Source organism: Molothrus ater, chromosome Z, assembly GCF_012460135.2.
Source record: "Molothrus ater isolate BHLD 08-10-18 breed brown headed cowbird chromosome Z, BPBGC_Mater_1.1, whole genome shotgun sequence".
NCBI classification, from domain to species: Eukaryota; Metazoa; Chordata; class Aves; order Passeriformes; family Icteridae; genus Molothrus; species Molothrus ater.
Window position 1 is genome coordinate 17,919,212 of NC_050511.2, and position 23,056 is coordinate 17,942,267.

The 23,056-nt window shown below is 39.0% G+C and overlaps 1 protein-coding gene across 4 annotated transcripts; it reads right to left on the reverse strand.

Moving 5' to 3' along the window:
- Positions 1-133: 133 nt before the first annotated feature.
- Positions 134-23,056, reverse strand: MIER3 (MIER family member 3). 4 transcript variants are annotated; one of them, XM_036403404.2, is made up of 13 exons: positions 22,942-23,056; positions 22,258-22,282; positions 19,935-20,080; positions 17,921-18,055; positions 16,381-16,501; positions 14,068-14,153; positions 13,804-13,876; positions 11,553-11,704; positions 11,017-11,098; positions 6,256-6,347; positions 4,427-4,554; positions 4,092-4,237; positions 134-4,010 (listed from the first exon to the last, which is right to left on the reverse strand). In XM_036403404.2, the coding sequence occupies exons 1-13, from the start codon at positions 22,948-22,950 to the stop codon at positions 3,556-3,558; spliced, it is 1,650 nt and encodes a 549-aa protein (XP_036259297.1). In that variant the 5' UTR covers positions 22,951-23,056; the 3' UTR covers positions 134-3,555. The 4 variants fall into 4 exon arrangements, with proteins under 4 accessions (XP_036259297.1, XP_036259299.1, XP_036259300.1 ...); XM_036403406.2 differs by having other exon boundaries at positions 6,256-6,350; XM_036403407.2 differs by lacking the exons at positions 22,258-22,282; positions 22,942-23,056 and adding an exon at positions 22,122-22,231 and having other exon boundaries at positions 6,256-6,350.

Here is a 23,056-nt window from a genome sequence, read left to right on the forward strand (position 1 = left end):
TCCTTGGTGTACCTCTACAAAGACGGTAGCATGTGCAGAGTTCTTAAAAAGTGCATTCAGAGTTACTGCTAAATATCTTTGGAAATGAAGTGGCAAACACAGTGTAGATGCATGAAGAGATTTACAAATAAAGAAAGGTTTCCAGACATTTATTTCTGGAACTGTACACCAGGTATTAAAGTACAACAAATACAAAATAATGCTCAAAAAAATCAGTGTTTATGTACAAATATTAAAACCAATGCAACAACAGCGACTTCCTCTTGAACATCTGATACTAAAACATGTTCCGATTGTCACTTGATTTGTTGTTATGCACAGGGTAGTTACTTTGAACTGAGAATAACTGGAATCTCTGTTTTATTAGGAAGACTATAACCATTCCTACTTTATTGTACAATTGATAGCATCTTCCTCCTTCTTTCAATGAAAAATAGGAATAATAAAAATAGTAACCTTGTCATTATCTTACAAATAACTGTATTTCATTTCCCTGTCTGTAGACAATGTGCTTGTAATGCTGGGCAAATAGCGTCCCTGTTGGTCAGTTTATCCATTAGTTTACATTCAAAGTTGAAATACTCATTAGAAACTTTGGTTAAATTAAGTAGTATCACTGTGTCCTACTTGAACTGAAGTTTTCCTATATTTTTGCCTCTCAGTTTCAATTGCACAATTCACTGACCTAATTGTACACAATTTCATATTCTTCAAACAGTATTGTACATCCTTCAAGTAAATTCAGCAGTTTGACCATTACAAGAGGAAGACTAAACACTTAAGAACCTAGCATGGGAAGATGACGTGTGACCAACTGTGGTATTGCTATAATCACAGCACCAGTTACACTTCTACATGAATCTGCTACCCTCTTTAGATTCCCTGTACATAAAAAGGATACATTTACCAACACTGCAATTGCCCATTATGGATTTTTTGGTTTGTTTGTATGAAGAAAACACGTGGCAAAGGACAAAGAATTCATCACAGTTTGTTACAAGAATTGTGCTTCACTGTGTAATAGCCAAGGCATTGTAATTTCTTCACATGGTTACACTTCAGTTATCTCCATGCTAACTTTCAAAACACAATTCTTTTAATAAACAGTAACAAGTTCTCCATTTAAATGTTTAAACCGAGAGAAAAAAAGTAAGTCCAGCTTTTAAAAGTAAAGTTCAATAAATAGCTATTTTACATGGATAAAGTCATAGTGGTACAAATTTATGGATGTCACATCAAGCATGCACAAAAATGTTACTATACACAGAAGTAGTCAGAAAATATTGAAAGAGATATCTAAAAAGATATGAAGAATTTACATATTTACGAAATCTTGCAAATTATTGCCTCATTTTAACAAGGAATTAAAAGTAAACGATACCAGCTAGCTAGCCAACAGGCTAAATAAGATCAGCATTTATATTAGACTACCCGGATATCATTTTTCTCTCATATCATTTTCTGAATTTTGGTCAAAGTCTTTATTAAATAACTAAAGTGTCCATTCAACTTGCTGACAACCCAAACCTTAGACAAGTCTCTGCCTACTTTAAGAGCCCAGCAATGCATAGATAAACTGAGTATATTACTGCATCAACTAATGAAAATGGGCATGTTCATATAAGTGCAACTGGTATAAGCATTCAGTCATCCTTGTATGATTTTTATACAGACCAGCCACTCACTGTAAACCCATAGATAAACCTGAATGTGTGACAATGGAAGATTATGGCCAGAATTCTACAAAATTACTTAAAATGGGCTGATTCATAAACGAAAGAAACAAGGTACAAAGTTCAGCACAAAACACAGCAGTAAGAAGCTGAGAACTTGGCTAAAAATGTCAAGAGTACAACACAGGGCCAAGGCTACCCGTTATTTACTGTGTACTTACTAAAGTTACATATTTCAGATGTTTAAGTTAAGAACTGATTACAAAATCATATCTACTTTTGTCCACTGTGCTAAACTAATTTGTTTTTAATATGAAAAATGTGCTATTGCATAAACACTTCAAAGCAATCTTCATTACAATGCTGTAAAGAAAACTCCATATGCTGCATCTGAAACTTGGGATATCAATGCAGTTCACAGTATGTGTAATAAATACCCTCTTCCCTTTCAAATATTAAAGTCACTACCTTCTAATTACTCAGCATAACCTTGAAGCAACTATTGAAAATATCAACAATGCAAACTTAATTGCTTGAATAATGAAAACAAATTAGTGGCAATTAAACTTGTAATACAAACAGTGCAAAAAAAAAAGTATGGAGGGACAGGAGTAATCCTACTGAAGGGAGGTTCAGGCTTTCATTAGAACACCCTGCAAGTTGTATGCTACAACATCTTACAAGCTAATACTATGCTTGCTTCCTGCAGCAATTGGAACAAACATTTGCAAGACAAACATCCTGGATGGCAAAATTGCACTCAAGGTTCAAAATAAAGAGATGTAATGAAGTTAAATAGTTGCTTTTATGAGATGCATTTATACTCATCCTTTCCTATTTAACCATAGAAGTGAAGTGCCATTTTGAAGCCAATGACTCGCCAAAACAAATAAATGCAATCCACGCTAAATAAAAACTTTCAAGCATGTACTTCAAGGTTCTACTATTACTATATAAACTAGATAGTCCCTCAAAACTGTAATACTTGAACTGCAGTGCTCCAAACAACTTAAGATGTCTTCCAAATGTAGACTGTTTAGTGGTAAATCCTAAGCTGTGCAGACTGTAGCTTTATACATCAGCTGCCTTAGGAAAGTTAAGGTACACGATTGCATTACTCTTCAAAGTTGTGGACAAACCCCTTCCAAACACAATATAGCCTAAAACTCATCTGTTTGAGCCAGTAAGTTTAAAGTACACAGACGTCTATGGCAGCATGATTACTTCTCTGTAAGGTAGCCATAACCTTTAATTTTGCAACAGCATTCAAGTATAGATCTTCACTTTACTCATCTTAAGTCCCTTGTGCTAGCTTCCACCAACATGAATTTGCTGCTTTGTAAACTGAAGTGCTCTAGTTTAGTATCACATGAGAGAAGGTTCCATTTAAAAAACATCCTTGTATGTTTGTGCAGTTTAAAATAAACAAACCCATCCCTGCCTTTATAAGGGGGGGGAAAAAAATGCTACATTGAGCAGGGATCAGGATCAGTACCTGTAAACATTGTTATTCCACTGCATCCATTACGGCAAAAGTAACTTACTAAAAAAGCCACTCCAATCCGTTCAGAACTTCTGTGCTGGTTTTGAAACGGTGGCCTCCGTCTACAGGCTTTAGGAAAAAAAACTGAAGCAGAGCTTAAAGCTGCATCACATAGTTCTCTTAGTCCCAAACTCTGCCACACATCCTATGACATTTCCACATTTATGGACTGAAAAAAGAAATTACTCTTGATAAATCAAGATATAGTTCTATACATACAAAGACATCACTGATGTCATAAAGTTCAAACTTCCAGTGAAAGACTAAGCAAACCTGATAGCTCCCATCAAGTTTACTACTACTGCATAAAGTACCCACTGTTTGTTTAGTTTTCCACAGTCATTCTGAATGAAGGGCAGCATGTTGGAGAGCGTGGGTATTGATAAAACCATTTGTCTCATTTGCAGATAGACTGCTGAAGTCAGCCACTGAAACAGCCATTTTGGCACTGGTAATGTGGTGTGTGTGGTTCTCAAAGTCCACACCAAGGTTATTTACAGAGACATCATTCATGAAAGATTCTGGGACAGCAATCCCCATTTTCAATCTCTTCGCAGGTCTTTCTGCCTCCTCACTGCACATGTTCATTTGGTTTAGCTCTGAATGATAAAAGCCAGTCTCAAATAAATTAAAACAATCACTTTCACCATTGCTAGGCAAGTTAAGCAATTCTTCTGTTCCAACAGGCACATGATTAACTGGTGCTCGGGGTAAGCTGTCCATGGGAGGAAAAGCATCATCCAGGCAGTTCACATCTGAAGTGTGGCAGACTGTAGCTACACTGTTTGTCAGTGCTGGAAAACAGATGAACAGAAATGCAAATGAAATAGTTGCTTGTGTAGTTCCAACAAAGATTTTTTTTTTTCTTGATTTACCTGTCAACTCATTGGCAGTGATAGAGTTCAGAATGCTTAGCTGTTGGTCAGGAATGGTTTCTGTTCGACTATTAGATGTTAAGGCTGAAGAATGCACTGCTCCTCCAAGGGATTCTGCTTCATCTACCAAACGATCCATGTAGTCCCTAAAAGAATATTGCATCCATAATTTATTAGGTAACTAGAAAACAAGACCTATAAATGATGATAGACTTAATTTCAGTTGCCATAGCCACTGAAGCTTTACACTGCAATGACAGAAGTGGGGTGGGGGCGAAGTCTTCTACATTACATAGATTTGCAACAGAAACATATTCCAATAACATTTTACTTACGTAACTCCTGGATGATGGTTATATTTCTTCTTTCCAAATCGTGTTTGCTGAGCAAAGTAATCATAACGTTCCGACTTCTTCCACATGTAGTAGAAAGCCACACACTCAGCAACTGTTCTGGTTCTTACCTAAAGGGCAACAAGAAGAATTGACAAGATTAATGCAAAGACTTAGGTTTTGTCATCTTCCCAATTCCCACTCCTGCAATATTGTTAGTTTTTATTGTTCTGGAACAAATCTTTTCAGACTTCAAACAGACCTATAGTTTCAAGTATTACATTTGTTCTACTCAATGCATTATTGGAATTTTTTTTCTTAATCTAGGATGAAGCTCTATCTACATCTGAAGTACTTAGACATAAACATTTTTTAAACTGTAGGAGATATACCCTTTCTTGTGAGGGAAAAAGCTGAGCAAATGAATGATCTAAGAGGAGTGAAGTACCAAAGACTCTGGATATGTATTTCTTTGGGGGAAGTCCAGAACTGTGGAGGCTTTGGCAACAGAGTTGTCAAACCAGAGCAGTAAATGCTTAAACAAAATAAAACTGTTATCTTGTTGAGAAGGTAGTAAGGACTGAAACATTTCACATCATCATCACATCATCCACAGTTCCAGTTTTACAACTCTATCCAATATACAATGCTATCCAATACAGTCAGGCAGTAAAATATATTTGAGTGCTTCCAAACATACAGAAAGATCAGTGGTGAATCCAAAATGCCTCGGAGGCAGTAGTAAACCTTGCTAGTTTAGGCATACCAGGAAGGGGAGGAAATTAGCAGGTATCCATATGCTAATGCATGAAGTCCCAGTTAACAAAGCTCTGCACTGCAGTGATAAGGAAACACATCTTGTTAAGCTGCTCCACACACTACATCTTGTCTAGCTGACACTTCCTATGTACAAGTGACATCACCTTATCTGTTCTGGATCCCAGAACTTTCCCTAAACTTTCCTGCCTTTTGCCTGGGAAAAAAAACACAGCAGATTTCTTAGACAAATTCTGGACCATAGTGACACATCAACACATGTATTTTGTTCTGTGTTGGAAAACGTATGTTTAATCTCTGATGCATTAATGCTTATTGGTAAAGTCCATTTAAAATCTCAACTATCCAAATTATTTAGGATGGGTCAAACCAGGTACTGGGTAAGTCCAGCTGAACAGCAACCACAACCCTACAAAGTTCACCTGAAATACAATAAAGGTTCCTAAAGAAAGAAACCCTTTAATATAGTATCAAAAACATAAAAGAGATATACAAGACATTTGGACATATTGATATTGTAACTATTGCTTTTAGATAAAAATAACAAAAAGGCCTATTCTTCAAGCATAGAGAAGTCAATCAGAAGCAATCCAGACCAAGCTCAGAACTCATTTTTTGCTCAGAAAAGATAGTGTTATGGATGACTATACCTTATGAAAACACAGAACTCAGCCTGATTCTGTAAACTTGCACCTTCCTGGTGATAGAATAAATTGGGCAAAGATGCATTCTCCCCTCCTATAGCCATGGTATAGAAATACTGTTCACTTCTAGGAAAGGCATGAATTTAATCTGAATTGTAATGCACATGCATGCATAGAAGTAATGTCAACTAATATACTGAGACAGTATATTAACTCATCTCACAATGCCTAGTATTTCCAATGACATTTGGAAACATAAGTGCAAAAGAAAGGAAAAATTATTTAAAAAATGCCAAATTTATTTTAATATTGTTCTTATTTCCCTGTTTTGTATGGCTTCTGACAAACAGACTGCCTTCACATAGTATCATATAATTTACCAACTCTTCCATTTAACTGTAAAATACTAACCTTGTTTTTCTGTATGAGATGGAAGTCTTTTCCATACATCAGAAGTGCATTTTCAAAGCTTCTGCATTCTTCTTCTGACCATGCCGTCATCTCTTCTAGATAATTATAAAAGTAGCATGAGAAACTTGATTTCACTCATTAATCTTTTACAAAGAATAAAAATTTTGTTCCTAATGGATGAATATTCAAATGCATTCTAAAAAGAAAGTAATTCAGTTATTTAGATCATTTTATTCCACTACTGAGAAACTATCCTACCTGAAATTTAACATTCTTCTTTACAAAGAATGATCTAGAAGAGTTTGATTTCAGAAATCTTTCATACTTGAAGGCAAAGGATATTTCAAAGGTTTATTGTTCTTAATACATTTGTCATCAAAAAGTAGTGATTGATAAACATCACTGAGGTGGTAAGTGTGATAATTTTTCTCAATATTTCTTGTTACACAGGACACAAGGAAAAAAGAGCAAAAGAAAATCCTGTTTTATGGATGGCCCTGTTCTGAGTGAGCATCACAGACAAAAGGCCTGAGAGAGCTCAGCCCTGCTGTGCAAACCACACCCTCCCAGGCACTCAGCAATCTAGGCCAAGTCTTACCCACGATCCAAGGACCAGCCTGGATGTCAGCCGTGGTGCATGGCACTGTAAATCACAGCTGAGACACAGGGTGGGATGAACTGTCATCAGTAGGGCAATTCCAACCTGACACTGACAGCCAGATGGATCCAGCATGAGACAGACTGCCCAGAACATACAACACCTTCCCTGATATCATAAACCCCTTGGTGAGGTAGTTTTTCCACACTTGGAAAAGGCATAATGCACCATGGAGGAGTGCCTCAGCACCCAGCCTAGGTCAGGAAGCCATACAGCACCAATTGACAGGGACTACAGTTAACATGATTCAGGCTTTTGAAAAATAAGGGGTATCAGGGAACCCAGAAAAAAAACCCAAATAACCACCTGGTCCTAAAGAGCCACAGGGGGTCACTTCTAACCCCATCAGATCTCTTAAGGAGAAACTGCAAATTTCTTATCTCTCTTTTTTTTTTTTTTTTTTTAATAATTAAGCCTACATTTTCTAAAGCTGGATTTTGGTTTGACAAACAACAAAAATCATTCAAGATTCTTGTTAATTTCCTATCTTGACTGTAGCTTTGGGGATATATATAAGTAAGGAGGGATTTTTCAGATCTCTTACATTCATAACGGTGATTCAAAGTTTCCACTCAACTAAAATGTAAAGCCAGTGGGGCAAAATGCATTCACACATTTCAAAGTATCTCTGGAAGCAGACACTGAAGACTAGACCTTTTTGCTCCCAGATAAAAAGCGATAATCACTCTACTGCACAGCTGTTTTTTTCTTTCTGAGCCCCATTAATTTTGCATTCCTTACTACAGAGTTCTCAGCCTTTGAAGAGGAGAAAACACCCCCATGGAAAGTCTCACTGCTAAGAAACTCATCTTGGAGAGGTATATTTTTGATTTCTGTACTGAGAACAGTAGTGAGCTTCAGTGGGTAGAGTAGATCATAGTATAAAGGCTACTTGAAGAGACAGACACTGACAGCACTACAGAATCATAGAATCATTAAGGTTGGAAAAGACCTCCAAGATCATGAAGCCCATCCTTTGATCAAACACCACCATATCAACTAGACCACAGCACTAAATGTCTTATATCCAGTTGTTTCTTGAACACCCCCATGGATGGTGATTCCATCACCTTCCTGGAAAGTCCACTTCAATGTTTAACAACCCTGTCCATGAAGTTCTTTGCAATATCCAATATAAACTTCCCCTGGTGCAGCTTGAGGCCACTTCCTCTCATCCTGTCACTGGTTTCTTGAGAGAAGAAGCCAACCCCCACATGGCCACAGTCTCCTTTCAGGCAGCTGTAGAGTGTGATAAGGTCACTCCTGAGCCTCCTTTTCTCCAGGATAAACACCCCCAGCTCCCTCAGCTGCTCCTCACAGCACTTGTGCCCCAGCCCCTGCCCCAGCTCCATTGCCCTTCTCTGCACTCTCTCCAGCCCCTCAGTGCCTTTCCTGCAGTGAGGGCCCAGAGCTGGACCCAGCACTGGAGGTGTGGCCTCAGCAGGGCCCAGCACAGGGGGACAGTCCCTGCCCTGGCCCTGCTGGCCACAGCATTGCTGATCCAGGCCAGGATGCCATTGGCCTTCTTGGCCACCTGGGCACAGCCTGGCTCATGTTCAGCTGCTGTCACCAGCACCCCCAGGTCCTTTCCAGCCACTCTGCCCCAGCCTGTGGCACTGCCTGGGGCTGTTGTGACCCAAGGGCAGGACCTGGCACTTGGCCTTGTTGAACCTCACACCACTGCCCTCAGCCCATGATCCAGCCTGTCCAGATCCCTCTGCAGAGACTTCCTGCCCTCCAGCAGATCCATACTCCCACCCAAACTGGTTTTGCCTGCTAATGGACTGAGAGTGCACTCGCTCCAGATCATTGATAAAGATATTAAACAGAAATGCCCCCAGTACTGAGCCCTGGGGAACACATCAGCAGGGTGTGATTCCATTCACCACCATTCTCTGGGCTTAGCCATCCAGACAGTTTTACCCCAGCAAAGAGTGCCCCTGTCCAAGCCACGGGCTGACAGCTTCTGCAGGAGAATGCTGAGGAAAAAGGTGTCAAAGGCTTTGCTGAAGTCTAGGCAGGCAACATCCACAGCCTCTCCCTCATCTACTAGGCCTTACTCCTCCATCTATCCCTTACCATTTTAATGAGAGTATGACAATTCCATTTGAACTGGAATTGGTATAGGTAAGGTCTACTAGTCCTTAGGATGGAATTTTGGCCTCTAAGCTGATGCCTCAGGTTTTAGCTTTTATATGTTTCACATTCTGTGCTGCTTTAGTGTGTGGTTCTGAGCTTCACATGAAGGGATGGTAAGCTCTCTTTACAGAGAAGGCAGACAAAACAATTCCTTTCCTAGCTTGGGACCAAGGACAACCAACCCAAATTTCAGGCCCAAGAGCATAAACAATGGCAGAATGAGAGAGAAAAACAAGAAGGATGGGACTTCATAACCTAAAGCTATAACTGGACAATTAACTCCAATATGTAAATGAATCAGAACTTATAAAGGTGAGAGACCTCATCTCTGGTTGCTCATTTTGCGACCATTTTGGGTTCATCTTGTGTGTAGTCCTGGCTGGGCTCTTGTACTGCCCAACATGTAACCATTAGGCCTTTTAATAAATCCTTACTTTGCTCTTGAACTCCATCTAGCCTCTGCTCTAGGTCACCCTTCACAAGGCATCAAAGCTACAAAAGAACAGAGGTATTTTTCAATCCTGAAACAGGAACCTAAGTTCCAGAGAGGTATTGGACTTAGGATACAGCCCTACAGCTGACACTTTAAGGGCTACACAATCTCTTCTTGTGCATGACTTTTTAAAGCATTCTTCTTATAGTCCTTATTGCCCCCTTCAGCTTGACCTTAGTGTCCTGATTTTGGCTGAGATAATTTTCCTTCTAGAAGCTGGTATAGTGCTGTGTTTTGGATCCCGTATGAAAACAATATTGGTAACAAATTGATGTTTCAGCTGGTGCCAAACTGTGCAATTAAGTACATTTCAGTGTCCCATGCTCTGCATTGCTCAGGTGCCCCAGAGGCTGGGGGATCATGGCCAGGAGAGCTGACGGGACCTGGCCAAAGGGATGTGCCATGCACAGACCAGCATGGCCAGGATGGGAACTGTGGGGAGCTGCTGGGGATGGGCTGGGCATCAGTCAGCAGGTGCTGAGCACCCGCGTCACTGTGCATCACTGCCTCCCTGGGGCTTTAGTCCTCTGTCTTTCCCTTTCATTACAGTTATTATTGTCATCAGTATCACTAGTATTATTACTGTATTCTTTTTTTGTTTCCATCATTAAACTATTCTTAGCTCAATCCCAAAGTTTTACTTTTTTCCTCTAATTCTCATCTCCACCAGGAAAGGAAGTGGTGGGGCAGACGTGAGTGAGCAGCTGTGTGGTACCTCAGTTGCCAGCCAGGGTTCAGCCACTTGGACACCCGTGTCTCACAGCACCTACACTGCATACACTCAGCTTCCCTCTGGATCTGAGTAGAGGGCTATCTGCCAGAATATCAACTTACAGCAGAGCTCATAACTGATTCCACTTCACACAATACACATGCAAAAATACAGGACAAAACCCCATCTTTGTTAAATGACAGACTCTGGTTTTTATTTAAGGGATTAATAAATAATAAGGATAAACAAGATGGAAGCCCATTTTCCAATGCAGACTGAAGGAAAGCTCTCCATGCCCTATGGAACTATACAATAGAGCCTGTTCAGGGCTGGCATAGCACAAATGTTAGCACAGAGTGGGGGCTTATTTATGTACCAATCTACATTCTGATTTTGGTACAAATGTTATCAGACTGTAATCAATCATGATCTCAAAGAGATATTAATTAATAGTGGGCGAGAACAGCTTTATAGCAGCAGAATCACATCCCTCCCCACCCTGCTCCTCAATCTGTTTCATTGTTACAACAGCTGTGGAGGAAAGAAGGGAAGATCAAACGCAAATCCTCAGCCTTTCTACAAACTGCAAACTTCTGTAGCAGAACTTTCAAATGGCCAACTGTCAGATTACACCTAATTTATGCTCAAATCATAATGACAGGGATGTGCTTGATAATGTGATTCCTACTCAAGGATTTTCCACACAACTTTTTTTTTTTTTTAAACCACACTTTTCTGAAAAAACAGGTATTCCCTTACCCTGAGATGCCTTTCCATTTGAGCAGTATCTCTCAATTGCTTCTTTAACATTATGGCTGCTTTTAAGGAGTTCATACAGTGCCTATAAAATAAAAAAAAGTCTTTAGAAAAAGTCCAAGTTTTCTAATATCCAATCTAGACTCCAAAACTAGTCTTCCAGCGAACATATCTAGTGTAAAAAAATAAAGGATTTATCTTTACTTTACATATGATGAAAATTTAAAAAGAAGAGCCAAAACCAAAACCACCCAAAAGCTGAGGCAAGATTTAACTAAAAAAATGTAAAACACTACATGCAAACATTGAAAAGGCTGAATTTGTCAACAGTATGACAATCAGAAACATCACAGATCACAAGGCTGCTAACATTCAAATACTCAAGATTTTTAAGCATGTGCTTAGAAATTTTAAGTAAGATCCTGACTTCATAATATCCTACACTGAGTAGCAGTGCCTTTCTAGTACAAAGCAGAGAAGGAGACCACATGTTAATTACAGAGCTCTGTGTCACAAATGGAACTGGATATAAAACCTACTTGTTCATTGTCCCGTGTATGTAGTCCTTCAGGAATTCTGCCAATCATTTTTTCATTTCCTGTTCTTAAGGAGGTTTCAAAAAGGTATTCCTTAACTTTACTTTCTGAGATCACATCAGGTTTCCAAAGTAAATGGTCTTCATTTTCATAAGCTGATAAAACAGAAATCCATTCATGCCATGTATATAACATTTTTAAGGCTGTAACATTAACAGCTGTTTCACAAAGAACAGGAACACAGAAGCAATCAAATGAAGCAATCAAATCAAGCATGACCATACCACTTTTAAACTGCAGATCATTTTAGCTATTTAGTAATTTTGAATTAAAATTTGCCAAAAATTACATAACAAAATGGCAATCTATATGGCAATGTGATTTGTTTTTTCATTCCATAGCAACTGAATGCTGTTAAGAACTTGGTATGTTGGATGCTTTAAGTGGTTTGGATGTACAATCCTCCACAGTACACTGAAATGACATCTGCAATTCTCAGCTTATTTCAAGGATGATACAACACACAAGAGCTGACCTGAACCTCTGTTAGTCTGTGCATATGCTTCAACACTAGATTAAACTATAAATCCTTTACTCTGATCAATAGATGTGATTACAATTGCACATCATGTTTTATGTACTCTCTTGGCAATACAGAATTTAATACAAACATAGAATCCTAATGGCTGTACAGTGGAAAAGATGGAGATGCTCAAAGCTCTCCTAAAACTGCAGGAAACAACATTAGGGTAAGGTGAAGAACGAAATGACACAAAGTTCTTTTACAGCTTAATAACACAGAAAGCTTTCAGTCAGACATGTTCCAAGTGTAAAGTTTATAGGAGTGGAGAACTGCTTTCTAGCTCAATTCTGGCAGCTGGATTACATAGCACAAATGTAAGCCCCTATTTGCCATCACTAGTTCTTCCAGGCATACAGAAAAGGCTTTCATTTAACCCTCCAGCCCTACTACCAAGCCCAACCTTCTGGAGTGCTGGTGATACTCCTCTTCAGTTGTCTTTATCAACCTAGAAAATGCAGTGCTTTTTGCTGGAGTCCATTACTAATAACCTCAGAAGATGCTCCTTGAGCTCTCTGATCTGGCAGCTGCCCCTTTGCTCTCGGTCATGCTATCAGACAACACTTTCACTGGTTCTCTCTGCTACCAACTCATTACAGAGAAAACCATCAGACTGACCCCTCCTTGGTCATCTTCTGGTTATAAGAACTTCCTTAGTTCTTGGATAAGTCAAGATGTGGAAATAGTAAAAGAACTACCCACATAAATCCAGTCCTTACTTCTCCATTTTTTGCAACCCACTAGCACATCATGCTTGAATCTTAAAAAACTGGAGTCTTTCCTAGATCTTAATCAACACAAAGATACTCACTTCCTAACACTTCCAGCTCCATTCCTACCAAACATTCTTCTTCTCTATTGCAAAGGATTATTCCTCAAAAGAGTAAGTGGCACTGTTAAAAAGATTCAATACAATTCACTCAAATAATATCCCCCTTAAATGTTAAAGAACCTTACAGAATATCAAAAATTTACAGAAAAAAACCACAGAATGCCCTTCATTTATTATTACATCACCCTACCTGTTTCTTAATTTCCCAGCTATTCCACCCACGACCAAATTTTTTTGCATTATTTGCCTTTTTAATTTCACAGCTATATGTGCTATGTTTCTAAAGAAACAAAACTCTATTAAATAAGGATCTTTTTTTCCACTCTAGCACAACTGCAGTTTTTAACCTAAATTTGCACTGAAGTAACATCATATTTAGAACACCTAATTTTTAAGACACAGTATAACAGGACCTATACAAGGAAATTTAAAATAGCTTATTGCTTTGTTTTCCATACCAATTTTGTAACTCACATGATTTTACCTGCCAAAAAAACAAGCAAGGAAAGAGACTGTTTTGAACCACTCCAGTGTAAACTAAGTTACATGCTCATAGACCAGCTATGATTCTCCAACAAAAGTAATACCTAACTCCTACAGTGAGTTGACACTTGATATTACCAGACACTTCAGAATAAAGCCTCTAATTTTGACATAAGAAGGTCCCCTCTAATTTGGATAGTCACATTTCTGAGGTGTAAGTATACAGTTGTGCTACTTCTATTTTCTAGAACCTTTTTTTAATGGTCTCTGAGACTTTGGCGAGGTAATTTAAATAACATTTTTCCATCAAGAGCTATGTATAAACTTCAATAAGAAGTAAAACAATTAGAAGAACATACCCTTTTCATCATCACTGCATCTGCCAAGGTAAGCTGGAATTTCAGCCTGGTACTGTGAACCAACCATTATTTCCTGAAAATGTAAGAAAAATGAAGAGAAAAAGTGATCAACAATATTTTGCATATACAAGTATAAATAACGTCATTAACCTGGCATGTGACATAGAATTCCTAAATGAAAGTACAATTTTAGATACATACTAAAAATCTGACTGGATTTTTTTTTAACAGCAAAGTTCTAACTTTAAAAAATGTAATTATTACCTTTCTCAAATCTTCAGATGAATTACCATTATCTGCCTCTACATCTTCACCATCAGACTCCTTATCTCCATCACAGGTGGTGTTTGCTTCAGAAACAAAGAAGTTTGTTTTTAGCTATGAAGAATTTTATGTTCAAGGATAAAACTACAAGATATCATTTACTTTTGAAAGGAGCACCTGCTTTTATTCAGGGAGACACGTATTGTCTGTTGAGCCAGATTTCCACCAAAACCAAACTAGAAGGAAGTCAGAACTATTTATATTTGTATATTTGGTATTTGTATTCGGAACTATTTGTTATTTGTATGCTGCAGAACTGAAACATTCATCATCACTGCAAATGACACAATTTACTGTATTTCCAAAAGGAAACAAGATTTTTTTTGGTTGATTTTCTCAATAAAAGCTTACACATAGAGAAAAAGCAGAAAACTTCCAGGGCTATGACATAGCCTCAGGTTAATCACAAAGAGAGTAAAGCTGAAGGCATGCCTTTATTACCTACTAAAACCTTTCAACAGAAGTTTTAATGGGTATTCACAACATTCCTTGAAACCAGGCTGCCTTAGCACAGAATGAAGATACAGGAGAGACAGACAAAATGGAGCAGGTAAAAGAGAGCAAAAGACTCCTTATTCCTCTTATACCTTGTTTTTTTCCTTCCCTTAGGAACAAATACAGCAGAGCCCTCCAAACAATTCAAGTACATTATTCCATAGAATAACTCATATTTTAGATCTGGAATGCTGTAGCACTGGGTTCTGAAGCAGTTCTATAGTTATAGTTGTATAATCCCCAGCAGAAGGGAATCTACAGTTGTGACACAATTACACCGATTTGGTATTCCTACCAACTTCAGAAAAAACATAAACTGGGCTGAAATTTTAGCCTGATCACAACTAAAACATCATGAACATCAGAGACAATATCCAAGACTGCATGGACTGATGGTCTTCTTCCATAGTAATTACTAAAATCACCAGTCTATCACTTTTTGGTTTTATAAGTAGCAAGCAAGAGGCTAACCTGAATGAATGGAAAAATATGCTTGGACAATCAGGCAATTATTTTGCTCAATTAATGTAAACTCAAGGAAACAGTCTGTGTTATGTATTAGATAATGTGTATCTTAAAACTTAATGTTATCTTAGAATCTGAGAAATGGACAGAGACCAGAAAAAAGATGGAACTTTTTTCTGTGCCAACAGCATAGAGAACTGGTATCTCCTTCCCTAAAATGGTGGATACTTGACCTTAAAATGTCCAGCCTAATGTTCTAATAAGGTAACATTTTGAAAGAAAACCATGGCAGCAGAGAACAAAGATGACTGTTTCTTAATCCTCAGTACAGATGAGGGGCTAAACACATTTCTCTATGAAGCTGCCGCACTTAAAATGTCATATTCATTAACAGTTCCCAAGTGCCACCATGTTTTGGAGTTTAACTGAAAAGGGGGCATTACAATTTTAAAGGTTTTTGTATCTCCCTTTCAATACAAATGTCCTGCATTTATCAGACAGCAGCATGCAAAGGGCTATGATTGCTGGTGACTGAGGCAGCACAATCCCTTTACTCCCTCCTCCTCTACAAAAATGAAATTCCCCATGGAATACCTTAAGATATTTTCCAAATTAAAACTGTGATATAAGTCCTCCACACTGCTCTTAACTCTAGGACCAGTGAACAAATGAGATGCAACAGGCAATGAGGAATATCTCATCCAGGTTGGATAACTGAACCACTGGTTCGTTCCCATCATAGCTCCATGGATGGTGAAATTCTGGTGGTCATGGGGTTTACAGGCGCCATCCCATATAAAACTACTTTGGCTCACCCCATGAAGTCCTGTGGAAAAGTGCTGAGTGTGTGAAGGGAAATAATCACAAAGACACTGCATCCCAATTCACATCCACAGGCTGCACAGAGGAGCTGTGGCTCTTGGTTTAAAAGCACCAGCAAAAATTTTAGTACAGAAACACAAATTTAAAAGATGGGTTACATGTTCATATAATTCACTAACATGGAAAATCATGAAGGGTGTTCCTCAATACTGTGTTAACTACTGACTATGAAGTCATTGTATTTATAGAGAAATGAAGTTTACTTGTGCTTTGAGCAGAGAACCAAATGTTAAGTGTTTTAGGTACTCAGCAATGCCAACCAAAGGCAACGTTCATGTACAACATCCTGCAAAGCACTGGTTTTCAACTCCTGGTCAGTGAGTAGCACTCCTCAATTTTGGTATTTTAAGGTATGAAGCTATACATAATGCTATGACTTTTTGAGTACTATTATAAAATTAGGTTTCCTACATCTTAGTGGCCGAGGAAAGAAGTCAGTAGCCTCATGTGAAGTAACTGACGGTGTCAAGTCATCAGCAGAGGACTGTGTTTCTTCATCATCACCCGACAAGAGGTCTTTAGCAATTTCCTCCTGTATCATTAAAATAAAAAAAATTAAATCTCAGAGTGACTATAAAATACAATTCATGAGCACTTAGATTCAGCCAATTGTAAGCCTCATTAATTAAAATGAATTACATTCCCATAAGAAAATGTAGCAGACCCTATTCCTTTAAAGAAAAAGCCAGTTTGCTCCTACTAACTCTTAAGAACATAACCTTTCATTTCAGAGTCAAACATAGTGGTTCCCCTCTGTCTTCTATTAAAACAAATTCACAAGAATGAACTTCTGCAAGGATCAATCTCACATGTTCCTCCAACTGCTTCCAGTAAGAAACACCAATGTAAACTGCCTCACGTACTAAGCATTCTGTCATTCTTTGCATCACAGATATACTAAAGCTTTAGAAGCCTACTACGGCCTCCTAAACTCTGGGAAAAAGCCAACCAACCAAAAAGAAACCCCCAGCCCAATTTTTTGTAGACTTTGCCAAGAGGATACTTCTAGGTAACAAAACACCAAAAAAATCTGACGTTTTTGTAGGTTAAAGAAACAGTATTAAGAAAGAAAAGGCACACTCTTCCTCCAGTCACAGATATGTTTGAACTCCTCTAACAGAGATTTGGAAGGGAAAGAACTATATTAGACAACTAGCCGACTACATTTTTGTAGCCTCAACACAATCGTGAATCATAATGAGAATCAGATGTGCAGAGCCATCATTATATCCTTCTTGCTGTGGAGTTTACCATTACATCATACTCACAGGAAAAAAAAGACATATACTTACTACTTGCATACTTTCTAAGCTGAACTACAAGCTGCACATGCTTTGTGGCCAAAAATCAGAAAAAAATCTCAGAATTTAAAGTTAACTTGCAAACCACAAAAGCTGAAGTTTCAGGGTTTTGTATCAGCAATGCAACACATATAGTCACTACACATAAAACAATCTCTCACCCCCCATGGCTGAGACCTTTCTGAAAGATTTGCATTTGAAAATAAAATTCCAAAGCATTCCAGAGTACATTTTCAAGTTATTTTCATACCATTTTTTGGTACTTGATATGTGGTTGAAGTCAGAGTTATTTCTGGACATCACATATTTTATACAAAAATCCCACTTCTTAACTAAAAATCCCACTTCTTAACTAAAAAAACCCAAAACAACTAAAAAACCTCCTACTTAAAATTCTTGACATGTATTTCAGAAGGACTGTTGACATTTTCAGTTTTCTTTTGTACTAATATAGTGACACTAAAGTTGCTGTGCACCATTATCAGAACTAGATGTCCAATATCCTTGAAATGTAAGATCCCAGAGTGAAAATAAATATTGAAATTACCAAAGGTGTACTTTGTAACATCAAGAGATTATGACGTGTAATTTAAAGCCATCTGGATTTCTGCTTTTAAACAACAATTCAAGTGAAAATGATTCAGACTTACTTTATCTAGAGTCATATCTGGAAGTTCATCTGCAAGTTCACTTGGAGAGCTATTTGCACTGGAACCTGGCATAACTGGAATCGTGGGCTCATAGCCATAGAATGCTAGTAAATCTTCCAATGGCATGTTTCCTTCCTAATACAAGAAGATTAACAACACTTCAATGTATTGTCAATTACCTGTAAACAGTGCAGGCCTAAGAGAATAAGACATATTTTGAAGAACAGAAACGAAAAACAAACAAAGAAAAACTAACCTGAAAGCAGGAATGATTAAAGGTTTAAAATATTGTGATTCTATGATAACAATAATTCATAAACATGTCTCTTGGCATATAGGGAAGTTCTGTCAAGCTGTAGGGGAAGACATTTTATTGGATGCAACTAAAGAGTAAATATTAAAAATTTGCTCCTTATCTGATTGCTACTGTAGAACATGATTTGTCAATATTTCTTCAAGAGAAATATAGAAAACCTTGAACACTTCATTCTTACACAGCTATAGCTGCGCATGTGAAAACCCCCACTGAAATAAGCCAATACAGCAAATTCTAAGCCCTTCCTTTTATCTCCTGCACAATGTATTTTATATGAACCATTGAGAATGTAAGAGAAAGACAGCCAAGAAAAGGCAAAAATCAAGAGAAAGGCGTGATTTTTAACTTGTCTTTTCCAATATCTTTTGATCAAGTGATTCTAATAACTATCATCATACTTTCATCCTAATACAATTAATAAAACAATAAACAGTGAAGAATTTTTTTCGTTACCTGGTTCAAGACATCAGAGTATGAAAAATACTTTCAAATATTTACCCCCTTAGAAGTTATACCTCTAAAAATGTATTGTTGAACTCATACACTAATCAAATTCCTTTTTTTCTTTAGCCAGGCAAGGTTTTAGTCCTGTAAAGACTTTTCACAATGGGTAAATAGAAACGCATGTCCAAGTCTTTCCAGGATAAGGACTTATAGTAATAAAGTGTTTAAGATGAGTGTCTCTCAGTTCTTCTTTCTTCTATTACAGAAGCAGTAAGAAAATTTTGTAGAGTAAAACCTCCATTTTAACCATCAGACCTGGCAAACTGCTTCACTACTATAACAGCAAGCTCATAATCAGCAAAAATGTAATTTTAAAGGTAGTAAGGCAAGAAAAAAACATCAGGAGTACAAACACTGTGAATTCCACATGCAGAAAACTTGTTTTTACATGGACTACACAACCACAGTCTTGTATTTGATGCTAAAAAATACACTTTTTCAGAAGTACACTGACCAAGACCTGCAGTTATGCTGAGGGGTGCACTAACAGTAATGCAAATAGCATCAATTTCTCGGTGTTCAGTGTTCAGCAGGCATGTAGAATGCATGCTACACTGCCAGGGATGAACAAGAGGTGTAAATATGAAAAACTTCTTATTAAGAAGTGTAAAATGGAATAGAAAAAGCCAAAGAGCACACTGATCATTTTGTACATCTGCTGAATGCTAAACTGATGAAACTAAGACATAGAAATACCATTTATATAGCAAATTAATGTGACCCATTACGCATAATCCAGGGTTGTTTGTTTGTTTATTGGAAAAGTAAAACCTGACCGACATAATGAAACACAGCTAGATGCCATTTTAATAGTATGCAAAATGTACAGTTTCAACGTGCAAGAGATCTTAGGTAACAGGCCTCTAAAACCTATGCCAGTGACTTCTCTACCAAAGCAAATGTGCTACTAAATCAAAGAAAATATGAGCACCAATACCTTTAAGAAGCTAACTTCAGCCTTTTCTGTGATGATGCACTGCTACATCCCAACCTGACTTTTCCTTTTATACAAGCAGGAAACGCATTTTTGCAGAAAACTGAACTATACAATACAAATTGAAGGGCAGGTTGAATATTCTTTTCACTAGAAAAGTTACAATATGTATGAAAAGAAAAATATGTATAGAAAGTACATATGAAATAAGTATAGAAAATTACAATATGTACATTCACAAGGAAGAGAGTCTCTCTTACCTTTTCTAAATCTTCAATTTCAGAGCTGAAATTTTTGCTTTCTTCCATCATTTCCTCTTCTTCAAGAGTTCGCTCATCATCGTAATCATGTACCAGCATTTCAGCAGATGGGTCAAAGTCATGATCCTCAGATGATAAAGAGCCAACTATCAAAAAAAAACTTAATGTGAGAAACTATTTCCCTGTACCAACATTAGAAATTAAATCCCAGCAAAAAAAAAATTGCATTAATTCTCTTACAAACAGGATCAGAACTCTCAGTGGAGTAACAAATTTGTAACTACTTGACAAATTCAGCTGCTTCTTTAGATGACCTTTCCTTTTCATATTTTTAAGTAATAAGGACAGCTTTCTCTCTTGCTCCAAACAGAATAGCAGAGAGAAGTACCTAAATGAGCAAAACTAAATTTTAGGAAATACAATCCCAAATTAGTACTTTACTGAATAAAAGATTGTTCAAAACACTCTTGAAATCATCATTAAGCTACAAAGCACACACATCAAAAGATATCAGAAGCTGCAAGACTGTCATCTACAGACTCTGATTTTATTGATCTGATTTATACGGTAAGAAGCATGGTTTTTCACTGGCAAACAGATAACTAGGTAATGAATTCACGTCCTACTAACAGCAAAGTAAGTGAGACTCGCTTCCAATTGCTTTAGTCTTACAAATGGATCTTCTAATAAAATTAATTTGTAGCACTAATCTAGAAAAATACAGCAGAATTTCAAGAAATGCTATGGAAAATACACTAAAAATAACAAAATGCTTCTAATGGATTTCATTAATTAATAACCCAGTGTGATACCTCTGTGGTCCAACAGACACTTTTTAATTACTGAAGACAATACTCAGAAGTATTCAAAAAAGTACTATTATTTTAAATGCACTTTGTCATTTGAACGATTATCATTAGAGTCAACTAATTTTCAAGGCAAAAATATTCTGCATCAGTAGTCAATATTCTGCAGTCAAGAATCACCAAATTACAGGGTTGCTTTGCTCTTTAATGTTCACTTCTTTATGGCTTTCAGGCTGGAGGAAAAGAGAGATTAATATATTTCTCTTCCACTTCTGCTTTCCCCTTATATACTAGTGGTCTGTTGCAATCCTTGGCTTTCAAGCATCAAAGAAAAGGTTTATCAAGAATTATTTCTATCAAGGAACTTCTTCAAAAGTTTTGAAATAAGTAACTAAAAATTTTCAACCCTCTTCAAAAAATAATACAATATTCCTCTTTCCAGTGCTTTCAGCCTTGAGACAGCTGTATATACCAACACTTCTGAACCTTAAAGAATGCAGCTTTTCATCATTTATGCTAAGTATTCATTCTGTACACGCAGGTAATTGAACTTTGTTCAGCTTGTCTAAGACAAAGCTATCAAAGTTTGTAATATCACACTGTAGAGAAACATTCAGGCCAAAAATGCTTTATAGTCACATGCTATTCATATTATGGTCTCACAGAACTTTCAGCACAGCTGATGCTACTACAGCTCCAATAATGACATTATGCGTTTAATCCTCCTACTGTTGGCCATCACATCATGCTCAAGTTTTAAGAAAGTCTCAACCGCCTTAATCTAACATGCATTTACAAGGGTGTGATCAAGATTATTGATTCAAATTGCTTTTCTAACTCACTTTCCATTTAAGTCAAGGGGAAGTTCTGTTCCATAGACTTTACATTAAGAAGTCCCACTTCTCCTGTAGTTCTGAAAGTTCAACACCCCATTTAAAATATTCAAAACTATGTTGAAAAATACGAACTCAACAAATTTCATAATAGTTAAAGATGATGACAAACACTGCAGAATGCCTTTACATAGAAGCAAGTATGTTCCCCAAATACTTGAGAAAAGCCCTGCTGATGTTAATGATGCTTGGTTATATAATGTAGTCCAAACAACCTTAACAGCATTTAGTTACAGCCTTAACATATAATCATAACTTGTTATGATTTTAAACATTTTCTGTTATTACCAAGAAGTAAAAAATTTAGACAAGCCTGTAGTTATCAGCAACAAGAGAAGCTGTCTCTCTCCAAGCTATCTGGCTTTACTGAGGTGCTGCCTCAAAAGTGCTATACAACTCTGATTTCATTTTTGGTACCGAGGAGCCAATTTCTAACTGCAACTGGACTTAAGTGAAGGATTCCGTAGCGCACATCTCCTCTTAAAAACCTGGCAGGCGGCTAACAGCGTGCACACGAAGCCTTAGGAAAACTATGAGGGGATAAATTTGGGAAGGAGCAGCAAGGAGAGAACGGCGTGCGGGCGACAGGCCGGGTGCCGATGCAGAAGGTGGGCGAGGACGAACCTGGGCTCGAACTCCCAAAGGAAGCCTGCAGGGAAAGGAGACAGCGAGATAAGAGCGGGCTCCCTGCGGCCCGGCAGCAGGCAGGGCCCTTCATTCCACGCAGCCGTCGGAGCTGCCCCGTTTCCCCGCCGCCCCGCTTTTCCCCGCTCCCCTCCAGCCTCAGCCCCAGCATCCCGCCCTGCTGGCCGTTCCATCCCGCTCACCCTCGCCCATCCCTCCTTCCCTCGCTCCCGCCTGCCGTTCTCCGTCCCTCCTCCTCCTCTGGCACAAGGCCCCCCCCCCCGGGGCCGCGCCAGGCCCGGCCGGCGATCCCGCTCCCTCCGGCCCCGGCCAGGCAGGACGTGTCAGGGACCGGACTGGCCGCCGCCTCGTCCCCGCTCCCAGCCCGGGGCTCGCTCCTCCTCCCTCCCTCCGGGCGGTTCGCTATGGCCCGCGCCGCAGCGGCGACACCGCCAGCCCGTCCCGCGGCCCCTCCGCCGCCCGCGGGCCGCGCACCGGCCCCGCGCCCGTCCCGCGGCCTGGTCGCGCAGGCTCCGCCGCCACGGCCCCGCCGCCCCCGTCGGTCCCGCCGAGCAGCCGCGGGGGCGCCTCCCGGGGGTGCCGGGGCGGCGCGGGGGCGCTGCGGGCGCGGGGCCCCGCGGGGCGCCGGGCGAGCCCCGCGCCCGGCCCGCTCTGCCCGCTCACCTCCGCCATATTGGGACGATGGGGCCGAGCGGCGGCGCCGCGCCGAGTGCCCGGATGGCGCCGTGAGCCAATGGCGGCCGCGGGCCCGCCGGACCGTCCGTGCGGGCGCGGGGGG

Excerpts from the sequence above, each read along its gene's own strand:
- MIER3 (XM_036403406.2), bottom strand. Across the intron at positions 14,154-16,380 it reads CTTTCCTCGGCCACTAAGAT|CAAACACCACCTGTGATGGA; the intron begins GTAGGAAACCTA and ends TTGTTTCTGAAG. Across the intron at positions 4,238-4,426 it reads AACCATCATCCAGGAGTTAC|GGACTACATGGATCGTTTGG; the intron begins GTAAGTAAAATG and ends ATATTCTTTTAG.